This window comes from Canis aureus, chromosome 33 (genome assembly GCF_053574225.1).
Source record: "Canis aureus isolate CA01 chromosome 33, VMU_Caureus_v.1.0, whole genome shotgun sequence".
Classification (NCBI taxonomy): Eukaryota; Metazoa; Chordata; class Mammalia; order Carnivora; family Canidae; genus Canis; species Canis aureus.
Window position 1 is genome coordinate 32,447,382 of NC_135643.1, and position 14,300 is coordinate 32,461,681.

Genomic DNA, 14,300 nt, shown 5'->3' on the forward strand with positions numbered 1-14,300 from the left:
AATATTCCACTGTATACATAAACCACATCTTCTTTATCCATTCATCTTTCGATGGACACCGAGGCTCCTTCCACAGTTTGGCTATTGTAATTTTTGTCTTTCTAAACCTTTTGAATTCATTGTTTTCTTGATCTTTAAGTAATAAGACAATGTTAACAATAAAACTTTTTTCCCCAGTATATTTAAAATACAAATATTTTTGTTATACAATTTAGTAGTAATGACTTCATCTGGTCATTTGACATAATAGTGTTATCATATCATCATCAAATTGTTTACATCCCTAAGCTGTAAAAAGTTAAACTGTATTTGGGAGTAGTGACTACCATCTGGCAGATTTTTAATAAATAGTTAAATGAATGAGTAGATGAATAAACATTATAAGATAAATTTTTTAAAGATTTTATTTATTTACTTATGAGACACAGAGAAAGAGGCAGAGACAGGCAGAGGGAGAAGCAGGCTCCCTGTGGGGAGCCTGATGTGGGAGTCAATTCCAGGATTCCAGTATCATGCCCTGAGCCGAAGGCAGATGCTCAGCCACAGAGCCAATCAGGCACCCAGATAAATTCTTATTTGGTTATCTTTGAAGTCCCTGTTTCTTGAGTGAATTCTCCTTCTTATGACATTAAATTTGTTCTGAACTCAAATGGAAAATTCTGGTTGTGGATTTAAAACACCCATATAAAATAATTCGGTAAAAGTTTTAGTTTATAAGTTTTAAAGTTTCTGATTTATGAAAAAATTGCTATAATTCTCCTTTTTGTTTTTCATAAAAATCATAAATAACAGTATATGCTTATCTTGGCTATCTTGTAGGCTTGTTGGATATATCAACTAGTGTATGAAGGGACACATGACTCAAATATCTTAAAAGTATAAAAGTATATTATTTTTTAAGAAAAAAGGGACAATATTTTGTGAGATGTGTACCTTAAACAAATATCCTTTCTAACATTTACTTTCTTGTTCTTTCAGTTTGAGAATCTAGTAGAAAGTGATGAAGTAAGTATTTCCATAGTAATACAAAACCTATATTTATTCTCTTGAGGCATCTCATTAATTCTAGCAATTATTTTTAAAATTTTGATTTTATTGTCTTTTATTTCAGAATTTTTACTTTTTGGTTTTTATTTTTACTCTTTAGTCACTTATTTCCTCTTACTAATTTATATTAGCATATAATTCAGAATTTTCTCATATATAACATATATAATAATAGATGTATGGTATACATAGGTTTATTAGTTTATTCCATGTATTATATATAACTATATGTTTATCATATTTTATTTTATTTATTTTTTTGTATATCATATTTTAAAGCATACTATAGAACTCAAGGAACTTTAAAGAGGGATATTTCTAACCTCTTGCCATTAGGCAGGTTAAATTCCTCAACAATCCAGGATAGATCCACTCTTTAACAATAGTTTTCATAGATTTTTCAGGGTAGAAGTTATACATGTCCATTCTACGATCACTTTCTGACTGTGACCATTATCCTTTTAAACAGTTATTCTTTTTATTGATTTTTTTGCATTTCATCTCATCTAAAACTTAAATGTAAGATCACTTCCAAGTACAGATATGTGAAAATTTGAAAAAAAAAAGTATGGTTTAGAATTAGTGAAATGTGGTATATATTTCTTATGCACTGATTGTAGTTAGAACTGAATTTTAGTTTGTGAGCTAAGTTTTTTTTTTAATTTAATTTTATTTATTTATTCATGAGAGACACAGAGACAGAGACAGAGGCAGAGACAACAGGCAGAGGGAGAAGCAGGCGCCATGCAGGGAGCCCAACGTGGGACTCAATCCCAGGTCCCCAGGATCACACCCTGGGCTGAAGGCGGCGCCAAACCGCTGAGCCACCCGGGCTGCCCGTGAGCTAAGTTTCAACTTCACTAGACTAACTATATGAGTGTACAAGTTACTTAACCTCCCTTGGGCCTACTTTACACAACCCTAAAATGAGTTCTACTATAAGCTCTGACCTTTTGTCACTTTTTGTTTTCTAAGGAAAGAGGAAAATGTATCAACCTAAATTTAAATTATTATTTAGCCCAACATTTCCCACGGTGTGAACAGAATACTAGTCTCAGAATGAAAAATTAGCACATTAAAGCTTCTAAGAACTATTAAACTGTTGAGAAAATTATTTAAATCTATTCAACTTAGCATTTCTCAAATTAATTGGGTATAAGTCCTTTTTTAAAACGATAATACATGTTTATTATCAAGTAAAATATATTTGAGAAACTAGCTTAGCCTTTTGTGTCCCAGTAAAATTTCTCCCAAATATTTCTTTTTTTTTTTTTTTTTTTTTAAGATTTTATTTGTTTATTTGTGAGAGAGAGAGAGAGAGAATGAGCAAGGGAAGAGTGAGAAGCAGGCTCCCTGTTGAACCAGGAGCCTGATGTAGGGCTCATTCCCAGGACCCTGGGATCATGACCTGAGCAGAAGGCAGATGCCCAACTGACTAAGCCACCCATGGCCCGTCTCCTAAATATTTCAATGTAAAGAACCTAATTTCTTTCCCATTTCAAAAGTCACTTTAATTCCATGAATTTTTTAAAATAAGTATAAGCAAATACTTAACATAATATTTTTAAAGTTTCTAAACTTTAAAAGTGCTAAATGTAAGAGTTATTTCAACTTTTATTATGTTTCATCTCAGCATCACACTGCATTTTAAAAGAATGTGGTTTCATGTATTTTCCTTAAGATACTTTTTGTTTGGTTGAATTTTTGTTCGCTTTCATTTTTACTAACCAGTCTTTTCCTCTTTCTTCTCATATTTTGTGTTTGGTTTAGTTGAACATCATCTTGTTTTATAGTGCTATTTCATATCATTTAGAGTTTTATTCCTGCTGTTATTTGACCATGTATTTTAATTACCACATGTGAATAGCTTACATGTATAAGAAAGATATATAAGTCCAAATCAGTCTTGAAAGTAGTTATGGTTTACTTTGGAGGAAAAAAAAAAAAAACTGTAGGTAATTTCATGACCATATGAAAAAAAAAAAACAATTGATTCTCATTATTTGTGGTAGTTATGTCCTATAAAGTTGTCATAAATGCTGAATTAGTAAATACCAACTAGAACATTACTCTCAGGGGGAATAGAGAGTTAGATTCCTGTAAGCTTCTAGTCACAACAGTTTCATCAGCCAATCAGTAAATTACCTTAAGTTTCTTTTTGACAACTTATTTTCATATATATTATTGATTCATTAACTTTGAACTCCTGGCCAGCAGCACTATAAGTCATGCCTGAACAGAAGCCTGTCCAACACCGACATTTTCTCCCTTAGCCTTGCTCCAGGCTTCTTGGTACTAGGATCATTAGATAGCACTTCAACACCACACAGGGGAGTCATTTTAAACAGTGAAAACGCCAAGAAAAAGGATAAACATGCAAAAAACCATGGTACTCAATAGACTGTAAAGACGACAGTGTGAGAACTGAAACAAGAAGGCAGAGCATCACCATCTCCTCCCTCCACAGGGAATATGCATATTGGACAACTTGAAGTTTTTGCTGTTCTGTGAAAGTCTTTTCATGATCTCAAAAGCACAGAGATTATTAAAGATGTTACAAATATGTTTTAACTCAGGTGATTTTGCAAATATGGAATCTATAAATAATGAGGATCAACTGTGAATGATGAGAGCATAGAAAATATGTTGTCTAGTACCATCCTGACTCTAGGAATTTATTTGGTATAGAGTATATATTTATTTTAAAAAATTAAGAAATGTCCAATAATTAGTTGTTATATAATTTAGATATTAAATTTTGCTTTTGAGAAATAGTAAAATTTTAAAGTTTTTTGTTTAAAACATTTTAATAATAAAATTTGTTTACTATGATAAATAAAATTTGCTTACTATGATAAAAGCAGATAAGCAGAAAGTATTTTGATTAAATAAAAATTTTATTGACTTGCCTTACATAGAATTCAGCTAGAGAAATTTCTTTAATTGTTTAATTTTTGTACAGGGGGAAAGCCCAGGAAGCAGTCATAGGTAAGGCTTTTAATTTTTTTTTTTAAACAATATCTGTGTGAACCAGGAGAAGCTTTCTAAGAATCGAGGCTCTATCATTTGCTTGCTGGAAGCATTGAATAATTTACATCTCAGAACTTTAATTTTCTCTTTCTGTAAGTTTGAAGCAAATAATAACATCTCAAAGTATTGTTTTGACATTAAAGAATTTAATGTACTTAAGTCCCTAGTGCTCTCTTGTTAAACCTAAGTCACGTATTTTTTAGTGTAAAAAAAACCCATTGAATATCAATAAATACATTTCCTTGAATTTTTAAAAGATTATCCCCTTTTCCTTCCTCATCACATTCTAAAACTTGTTTTACTAACTAGGTTAACTAGAACCTTGATACTCTAATTTATTTAAGCTGCCTTTTCAGATTCTTTTAAAATCATATGAACTACTTGAAAAAGAACCATCTGTCTTTAACACGAGAATTCTTAATATCAAGAGAATATTTTCATACACTGTTTTGTATTTTGAATGCATATTCTTTACCTTATTTAGTTTAGCAAACATTTATTAGGCAGTTATGTGGCACTGTGCTAGGCACTAAAATGAAAAAATCAAACATGTTTCTCTACATTAGATGGAAGAATATTCTGGTCTGGGAGGTAGTTTGTATAAATGACTAATGTCAACATAAGATGGAAGAAGAGATTAAATAGCAGTTCTAAAACATGCAAAGAAAACCTAAAGGAGAGACCATTTGTCCAAAATGTGTGAGAAGATGTATGTCCAGGCAGACTGCTTTAAGGAGATAACACTTAGGTTGATCCTGGAAGTGTTGGCTAGTGATAACCAACCTTTCAGACAGAGGAATAGAGCCTTTCTGACAGAGGAAATTGCATGAAAAATATGGGTTGACTGAAAAGAGGCACAAGAGAATTTTGTGGAGGAATGGATATGTTTGGATCTTAGAGTGTATGCAATTGCCAAAACTTAACGAACTGAGCACTTAAAATTTGTATTTTATTTTATGTAAGTTATACCTCAAAAAAAAAAAAATACAAAAACCTTGGCAGAAGTTAGGGGCTAGAGGAACCAGAAGTAAGAGATACTACTTATACTGATGGTTAAAACCATGATAATGGTGATATCAAGATTACCTACCTGAGATTGGAAACAGGAGGAAGTGGGATGGTTGGAGCATGGAGGGAGAGAGAGCAGCAGTCTGAGGATTGAATAGGCAAATATCATAAGAGGATTCTGAAGACGACCAAGACTCAGTGAGCAAAAAGAAGTAATCGTGGAAAGCCAAGGGAGGACATAAAGACAAACTGGCAGACAGATGGAATGGAGGGAATGGCCAACGCTGTTGCATCAAACTAAAGAAGATAAGAACTAAAAGTATCTACAGTATTTGGCAACGTAGAAGTCACCTTTGCTAGAGTTATTAGAGTTGAAAGCAAAGAAAGACTGCCATGAGGTAATGAGCAAATGGGAGATACGAACATAGAAAGTAAGATAAGCACAGAAGAGCAAGGAGCCAGACTACTTGGATTCACATCATAGCTTTGTCACATATTATGTGACTTATTGGACACAATCTGTCTTCACCTCATTTCCCTCATATATATCATCTCTATATCTACTTGATAGTGTTGGTGTGAGGATTAAAATTAGTTAATATGTGTAAAGCACACAGAAGAGAACCTGACACAGTAAGTTCTAGATGCACTATCAGTGTACATTTAGTTTCACTAAATGTGAAGGAGAGATGGAGCAGTAGCTAAAGATAAATATAGGTCAAAGGAAGGTTTTTTCTTTCTCCTTTTTTTCTTTCTTTCCTCCTCTCTTCGCATGAAAGAGAGGTAAAGACAGATAAGAAAAAGTAGGCTAACATGAAAGAGAAGTGCTAAATGACAGAGCAATGTCCCAGAGAGTTCCCTAGAGTAGGGGAGGGACGGTGGCATCAGTGGTGAATGAATTAAGAGTGTAGAGCCGCCGCTGCCTCCAGACGCTCTCAAGATGGCGACCTCTATGGGTTCCAACACCTACAACAGGCAGAACTGGGAGGATGCGGACTTCCCCATTCTGTGCCAGACGTGTCTAGGAGAAAACCCATATATCCGAATGACCAAAGAAAAGTATGGGAAAGAATGTAAAATCTGTGCCAGGCCATTCACAGTGTTTCGCTGGTGCCCCGGGGTCCGCATGCATTTCAAGAAAACTGAAGTGTGCCAAACCTGTAGTAAATTGAAGAATGTCTGTCAGACCTGCCTTTTGGACCTTGAGTACGGCCTGCCCATCCAGGTTCGTGATGCAGGATTGTCTTTTAAGGATGACATGCCAAAGTCAGATGTCAACAAAGAGTACTACACACAGAATATGGAGAGAGAAATTTCTAACTCTGATGGAACGCGACCAGTTGGCATGTTGGGGAAAGCTACATCCACCAGTAACATGCTGCTCAAGCTGGCCCAGACCACACCCTACTACAAGAGGAATCGACCCCACATTTGCTCCTTCTGGGTAAAAGGAGAATGTAAGAGAGGAGAGGAATGTCCATACAGACATGAAAAACCAACAGATCCAGATGACCCCCTTGCTGATCAGAACATTAAAGACCAATATTATGGTATCAATGACCCTGTGGCAGATAAGCTTCTAAAGCGAGCTTCCACAATGCCTCGTCTGGACCCGCCAGAGGACAAGACTATCACCACACTATATGTTGGTGGTCTGGGCGATACTATTACTGAGACCGATCTAAGAAATCACTTCTACCAGTTTGGAGAAATCCGGACGATCACTGTTGTGCAAAGACAGCAGTGTGCGTTCATCCAGTTTGCCACGAGGCAGGCTGCAGAGGTGGCTGCGGAGAAATCCTTTAATAAGTTGATTGTCAATGGCCGTAGACTCAACGTGAAATGGGGAAGGTCCCAAGCAGCCAGAGGAAAAGAAAAAGAGAAGGATGGGACCACAGACTCTGGGATCAAGCTAGAGCCCGTTCCGGGACTGCCAGGAGCTCTTCCTCCTCCTCCTGCAGCAGAAGAAGAAACCTCTGCCAACTACTTCAACCTGCCCCCGAGTGGTCCTCCAGCTGTGAACATTGCACTGCCACCTCCCCCTGGTATTGCCCCACCCCCACCCCCAGGTTTTGGGCCACACATGTTCCACCCAATGGGACCACCCCCTCCTTTCATGAGGGCTCCAGGACCAATCCACTATCCTTCTCAGGACCCTCAGAGGATGGGAGCTCATGCTGGGAAACACAGCAGTCCCTAGCACATTATCACCACTCCGGGGCTTTACAGAAGAAAGGGCGCTTCAGAATCCCAGTACATGAATCTTGGAATAAATATATTTTTCCTTCCTTTGTAGTTTCCATGGTAGCTGAATGTGTTCAGATGTGGGCAGTCGGAGAAGGATAGCCATGCTTTCCTACACGTATTCCAAGGATTGATGGACCTCAAATAAGCTGCCATTAACACGTCTGGTTACTACTCTAACATACTAATAAAACTTATCGCCTGTTCTCCTTATTTCTCTGGTGAACAAGCAACCGGGTGAATTGGAATGTCTAACTGAGTTACCATCCCAATTATATGTTCATTTTGTATCTTTTTTTGGGGGGAGGGGGGATTGACCTGCAGTAAAATCTTTTTGACCATTTTTATGTCCAGTGGGTATTTTTCCTTTTTATCATCTGAAAAAAGATTACTGGTACTAATTGTAGTGGCATGAGTGTGATTTAACACTTCAGAAGTCACATTCTCAAAAAGAGACAAGTAGAAGCCAGCACCCAGCACAGCCCAGATCTTTTCTTACCTCTCCTTTCCTCATTTATTACTAAAGGAATCTGGCGGATAGTTTTCTCTCTCTGCGCTACCAAAACAAGGCAAAAACAAAAAATGCTTTTTATTCCTGTCAATTGGATGAAAACACAAATGTCATGGAGCTGTGTATCATTGAAGGAATCTGGTGTCTGGGATGAAATTCTTTTTAAAGAGCTTCCTGTAAAACACGTGAACAAACTGTGAGACAAAAGGCACGGGCGCGTGTTGGAAGACTTGTGACCTGCAGCTGGGACTGTCACCTCCAGCATTCACCTTCATGTGTCTTCAGCCCCCGCTTCTGGGCAGGGGACTCTGTTTGGTCTTAGAATGTTTGAATATAACTGAATTGTAGTTGGTAAAAATAATTTGATGTTGTGTTGTGTTTTTTGTTTTTAAAAAATTAAAACGGGTCAATTTTCAAAAAAAAAAAAAAAAGAATTAAGAGTGTAAGTGTAGCAGATGACCTTGAACAAGTTGAAGAATGCCACCTCCTCAGAGGATGGAGGGAAGAATAGAGAGAATAGTTAAGTAAGAAGAGGAGTGGCAAGAAGTTGAAGGAGTTGGTTTTTGATGCTCCCCATGTCTCAAAGTGGGGTGAAATTGACTTTTAAGAGAAGAGTTTGAATGAGGAACTTAGCATACTTGAAGATTTGAAATAGCCACCTTAGGATGTGAGAGGGAGTTGACTATGTCTAAGAAATGGGTTATTGGTAGGGAACAAATAGATGTTAGATTTTCTCTAACAGCTCTCAGGAGAAAGGGCAAATCATGGAACTGATCCAAGGTCAGAATGTAAGCTGGGTGAAGAAGGTATCATGATAGGAGTACAAAAAGGTGAGTATGTGGTAAGAAAGTACTTCAAATTTGCCATGGTGTCCATGTTGGCTGTATGTGAAGTGTGGCACGGTAGACTAGGAGAAAAGGGAAAGACCAAGGACCTGGACTGGCCAGAGTGATTGAGCAGGATAAATAGAGGATAATGGATATGAGAGTTAAGAGTCCCAGGATGGTAAGAGGGTTATCAGAGCATAGCGTACTGAAATTTATACTATATGGTGAACATTTTGGGATATGGTCAGATGGCTGAAGCAGAGCCAAAGTAAAGGTAAATGGAGTCCACATTTCCTAAAAGTGGTTGTAGTGCTAAAAAATGCTCTGATAATATATCATTCTATTCGATGTATATGCTAAATTATGGCAAGTGTTAGAATGTATGTCTTTTTACTCTTAACCATTGAAATTATAGCATTTAATACATTTTTGACAATAAAATTTTAGTATTTTTCTGGTTGATGATTTTCTTTTGGACTTGTACTCATCAGAATTTTTTTTTCTTTCTTTCTTTTTTCTCCCTCATTTTTTCTGTAGGCCTCTTACTGAGGAAGAAATTGTTAATCTAAGAGAGAGGCATTATGATTCTATTGCTGAAAAACAGAAAGATCTTGATATGAAAATTCAAAAAGAGGTAAATAGTCTTTTATGTTGCTTAAGTATATGTTATCATAAAGCCTCTGTTTATACCATGGAGAAAGTTGTCATTAATATAATGTATATGGACAGTCACTGGACCTGCATTTAGATATTATACAGACAAAAATTATTTAAAAGTAAAAAAAAAAAATCCTAGTCTATTATAGTTTGTTTTATTTTAATTTATCAGAAATCATGCTGCCAAAAATGAAGATAATACACTCTTCTAAAACCTAATTTCTTAATTCACAAGTAGAATCTCTGGCAAGATACATGTATTTTTGTGTTTAAAACCAACTTTTAAAAAGTCTGTTTCACAATAAATATTTTTTGCCTTTTGTCTTTTTGTTTGTCTTGGGCTTATTTATTCTTAGTGAACCATAACTATAATCACAAATGTTATATTTATTTTAATGTGTTTATGGGAATGACCTATAATTTAGTTTTGCTATTCACTAAATGGAATTAGTCATATTCTGTTATACATTTAAGAATAGCCTGTTAAGTACCAATTCGTGATTTCAACAGCATTAATTTAAGCTATGCAGTAGATTTAGCCTAATAGATATTAGGCTAAAGAAAATGTTGAAATTTTATTTTTAAGTTTAATTTGATGTGCAATAGATTATCACTAAAACAGTTTGTATGCCATTATGAGTGGCAAGAGTTTAAATTTGAAAGTGATTTTTTAATAGCTTGATAGTAATAAAATTCAGGATACGTACATCAGTGAAACATCAACTTTGTGAAAGCTTACTTCACTTTGATAGATGGTGATATAATTGGCCTTAGTTTAAAGACCTTGGACTTAAAAGAGCCAATACCATTAAATTAGTCAGGGGGATAAGCATTGGAACATTTTTGAGAATGAAGATCACTGCATATTCTAAAGGAAGAAACAATTTTGTATTTCTGCAAATGAAATGCTACTACTTCATCATTAATCTTCTAAAGAGTTCTATAATATGTCTGGTATCATTTGAATTATTTTGTAAAAGGAGAAATTGAAATAAGTCACAAAAATTTCAATTCTATTATGCTTTGTAGAGATCATTTATTTTTTTAATAATTTATTTTTAATTTTACAAACAAACATTTTATTTTTAGAGCAGTTAGACAGGTTCTGGTTTTTGTTAATCCTTATTGTTTTGTTCATATACAGTTAGCCTTACAAGAAGAGAAGTTAAGACTAGAAGAAGAAGCTTTATACGCTGCACAGCGTGAAGCAGCCAGGGCAGCAAAGCAGCGAAAGCTCTTGGAGGTGAGGGGAAAAGACCCCAACATATATTAAGGCTGCTTTTCTCCTGATTTTCTCTGACAAATCTTAGTTGAGACTTTTCCCCCTCTAGAATCAAGGGCTTCTTGTTTAACAACAAATGCATTTATGTATATATTCTTAGGAATTTTAAAGGCAAATTAGCTTGTCTTTAACAACGAAAAATAACATCAAAGTATATGCTTGATATGGAATGCTGTTTAGCTTTAAATGATCAGAAGCTAATTTTTGTTTATCCCAAAGATGAAATGTAGCTTTCCAAAATCCAGTATTTGGGAAAAATAAATATACTCTTAGGTGGAAACATTGCAAAACTAGTCTTTAAATATAATTTCTACAGCATTTTTTTAGTTTACTTTTGTGAGTATTTTTTTAAACAATTCCTTGAACTGCTGGAATTTCTTATACTTCTTTGAATCCGGTAAGGTGGGCAAAATGCCTCATTTTCGAATATTGTGTATTTCTCATCTTTATTCTTGTGTCTTTGAGAGACTTGGGATTTGAGTTTTTATTTTATCTCACCATACTATCTGCTAGTATGGTATTACTGTAATACCAGATCACAATTAAAAACATGCATTTATAGTATTACTGTTTTAATTAGTTTACGTTTTACTTTAAGCCTCACAACAATCCTAGGAGATAGGTATCATTTTCAGTCCTCATTTTATAGATGAGGAAGCCAAGGGACAGAAATGTTAAATAACTTGCTTAATAAGATCCTATAGTTAATAAGTGGTAGAGCCAGCATTCAAGTACTGTGGTGCTTAGCCAGTTCTCCTACTCATTGTTCTCTATATTTTGCCTATGTGAACTCTCTGCTGTGATATTCACTGAAGTAGTACAAAGATCATGTCACTTAATAATTACAGTAACTTAGAAAATAAAAATCATGTGTCATATTGCTATGAGTTTATATGTGACCTGTGCCCTTTCTCTCTCTTCTTCTCCCTCTCCCTGCATTTTGATTAATCTATTTCAGCAGATTAATTAGATTACATGGGAGAATGGGGTCTTTGCTTTGGGGTTTTTTTGTTTTTTTTTAGTTCTATCTAGTGGAAAAAATTAAAAATTAATTCACCTTCTAAAAAATAAAAATATTTTTCTGGCTCTAATTTAGATAACTCTTTTTACTATTATAAAGTCTCTACTGCTCACCTTTGAAAGACAAAAGCAGTCCGGGCAGCTTTCTCGGGTTCCCACTCTCTCTTTGGGAGTTTTGTACTGTCATTCAATAAACTTTACCATCACTCAATAAACTTTGTTTTGCTGCTCTTCCCCCCCCCAAAGGTACAAAAGCATTCCATATGCAGCATCTATTTGGGTTCTCTGGTTTTTCCAGAGTGTTTTTCTGAGTGTTTTCTTCCCTGACTAAATACTAATGCAAGAACACCTAACAGTCTGTACAACATACATTGGCACACAAAGGTATACAGATATATACAAGTTCATTTGATTTTCACAATAGCCCCATGAGCTTGCTAGGGCAGTATTATAGCCTATCTATATTATCTCTATAATTTACAGATGAAGAAACAGAAAGTAAAGGATGTGCCACCAATACACAAATGATAACTGTCAGAGCCCTAACTATCTGACAGGTCTTCTAAATCCTTTGCTTTTATTATTTCTGAGTCAGCTCAGCCAGGTCTTCTGGATCTTTTGTTTTATTGCTATTTATTTGAGCCAAAATAGAGTTTCATATGCTGTTTTAACAAGTTTTTTCTTACCCCTCATCCTTCCAGTTATTAGATGTTCTTAGGTATAATAAGAATGTTGAGTACACCAATATATATCTGTTTTAAAAGTTATTTTTTAATAACACTGCAAATATTCTGACCCCTCAAGGATTATACACTGAAAGATTGAGAGAAATTCCACCCATAGATAAGAGGATATAGAAATGAACAATGATATATTTAAGGAAAAAGACTTCAATAGAATAACTTAAAGTTTGGTGGTTTTTTTAGGAACTAGAAAAAAATACCTTTGGGTGTTGCATGAATGATGAATGATTTTTTAAAGTATAACTTTACAACAGAGTGATTTTGTATTGCATTATGTTTCCAAAGCAAGAAAGGCAGAGAGTTGTGCAGCGATACCATCCTTCAAACAATGGAGAATATCAGAGGTAAATAGTGAAACATATTACTTCACTTTGTGGTAGAAAATGTTATTTCCAAAGAGAGCACAGTTCAGCTCTGGGTGTTTATATACATACTATGTTTGTGTGTTCCCTAAAAAAAGAGACACTACCTTGTAAGAATGCTGAGAACATTTGCTTTCTTTATATAGGAAAGTGATCATTATTTATTTGAATTGATTTCATTGCATTTTTTAGAGTGGTCGTATCTTCTATACAGAAAATGATGCAAAAAAGAAAGAAAGAAAATGATGCAGTAACACATTGAATGCCTTTGGATAAATTGCTTATGCCTTGCCTTGTTTGTGTTTTCCTTAACATGTCTCATTTTCTTATAATAAAGTTTATATGTGACATTTTTTATTTTACTTATTTTTGTAAATGTTTCAACACTGTTTTTTCTTAAGATTTTATTTATTTATTCATGAGACATACAGAGAGAGGCAGAGATATAGGCAGAGGGAGAAGCAGGTTCTATGCAGGGAGCCTGATGTGGGATCCGATCCTGGGACCCCAAGATCACGCCCTGAGCCGAAGGCAGACGTTCAACCGCTGAGCCACCCAGGCATCTCTGTGATCGTTTTTTAAAAGACACATTCCAGAGTCACATTTTACACTCATTCAAAGAAACTTGTTCATGATTCATTATTGTAAATTATGAAGATGGACTTATTACTAAGCTTTGATGTCAAGATTAACCAAAGTGTTATCATTTTGAGTTTACTGCTAGCATTAAGAAAATTAAGATCTATTTTCAGTAGGTTACTCTAATTGTAATTATAAACTTATATGGAATAGACCTTCAAACTAAAATGCCATAAATTAACTTAAGCATACATTATGTTGTGTCTACTATGAATATATTTCTTTTACTTTAATTACAGTGCAGGACCAGAAGATGACTTTGAATCTTGTTTGAGAAATATAAAGTCACAGTATGAAGTTTTTCGAAGTAGTAGTAAGTGTCTTAAAATATATGCATATTTTTTTTTACTTTATGCCATAGTAAACAGGTAATTGGAGATTCTGGTTCTGTTCCTATAGAAGAACTTCCTTGCCCTTTAAATTTGTCTTTTCTAGATAGGTCAGTTAACTCATCCTTAGTTATACAACTTTATCTTAACTTTTTAAAACATTTTTATTTTTTAAGTAGGCTCCGCCCACAGCGTGGAGCACAACGCGGGGCCTGAATTCATGACCTAAGCTGAGATCACGCCCTAAACTGAGATCAAGAGTTGAACTCTATGCGACCATGCCACCCAATCACCCCTTTCTTTCCTTTGTAAAAGGGAGTTGGAGCAAAGAAAAACCTCAGGCTATTGCTGTACATCTGGATGGAGAGTCAGGCACTCATTTTTCCCATTTCTACTCTACGTCTCCCCCTCCCAGAAAAAGGGAAGGTGGGAAGTAGTACAAAAGTGTACTTATTTTACTTATTACAAATTGATTACAAATCAATTTATAAGATTAAAGTATTTTTCTCTAAGTTTCAAAAGTCAGAACTCCTGTGCTTCCAATAATGGAAGCATAGTTGTGGTTTCTCTTGAAAACAGACTATTTTCATTTTTATTTTTT

General features: G+C 34.9%; 1 protein-coding gene and 1 pseudogene across 8 annotated transcripts in view; both read left to right on the top strand.

The window, feature by feature from the left end:
- The window catches only part of AP1AR (adaptor related protein complex 1 associated regulatory protein), a 42,761-nt gene that overhangs the window by 24,735 nt on the left and 3,726 nt on the right, over positions 1-14,300 (top strand). For 2 of the 8 annotated variants that reach the window (XM_077882387.1, XM_077882391.1), the window contains exons 3-8: positions 979-1,009; positions 1,736-1,886; positions 9,205-9,301; positions 10,469-10,567; positions 12,655-12,713; positions 13,610-13,683. In XM_077882387.1, coding sequence (XP_077738513.1) covers positions 979-1,009; positions 1,736-1,886; positions 9,205-9,301; positions 10,469-10,567; positions 12,655-12,713; positions 13,610-13,683 — 511 coding nt within the window. Of the gene's footprint in view, positions 1-978; positions 1,010-1,735; positions 1,887-4,009; positions 4,036-9,204; positions 9,302-10,468; positions 10,568-12,654; positions 12,714-13,609; positions 13,684-14,300 lie in introns of all 8 variants that reach the window. The other 6 variants (XM_077882388.1, XM_077882392.1, XM_077882390.1 and 3 more) reach the window with 5 other exon arrangements.
- On the top strand, positions 5,761-8,300 carry LOC144303968 (pre-mRNA-splicing factor RBM22 pseudogene; annotated as a pseudogene).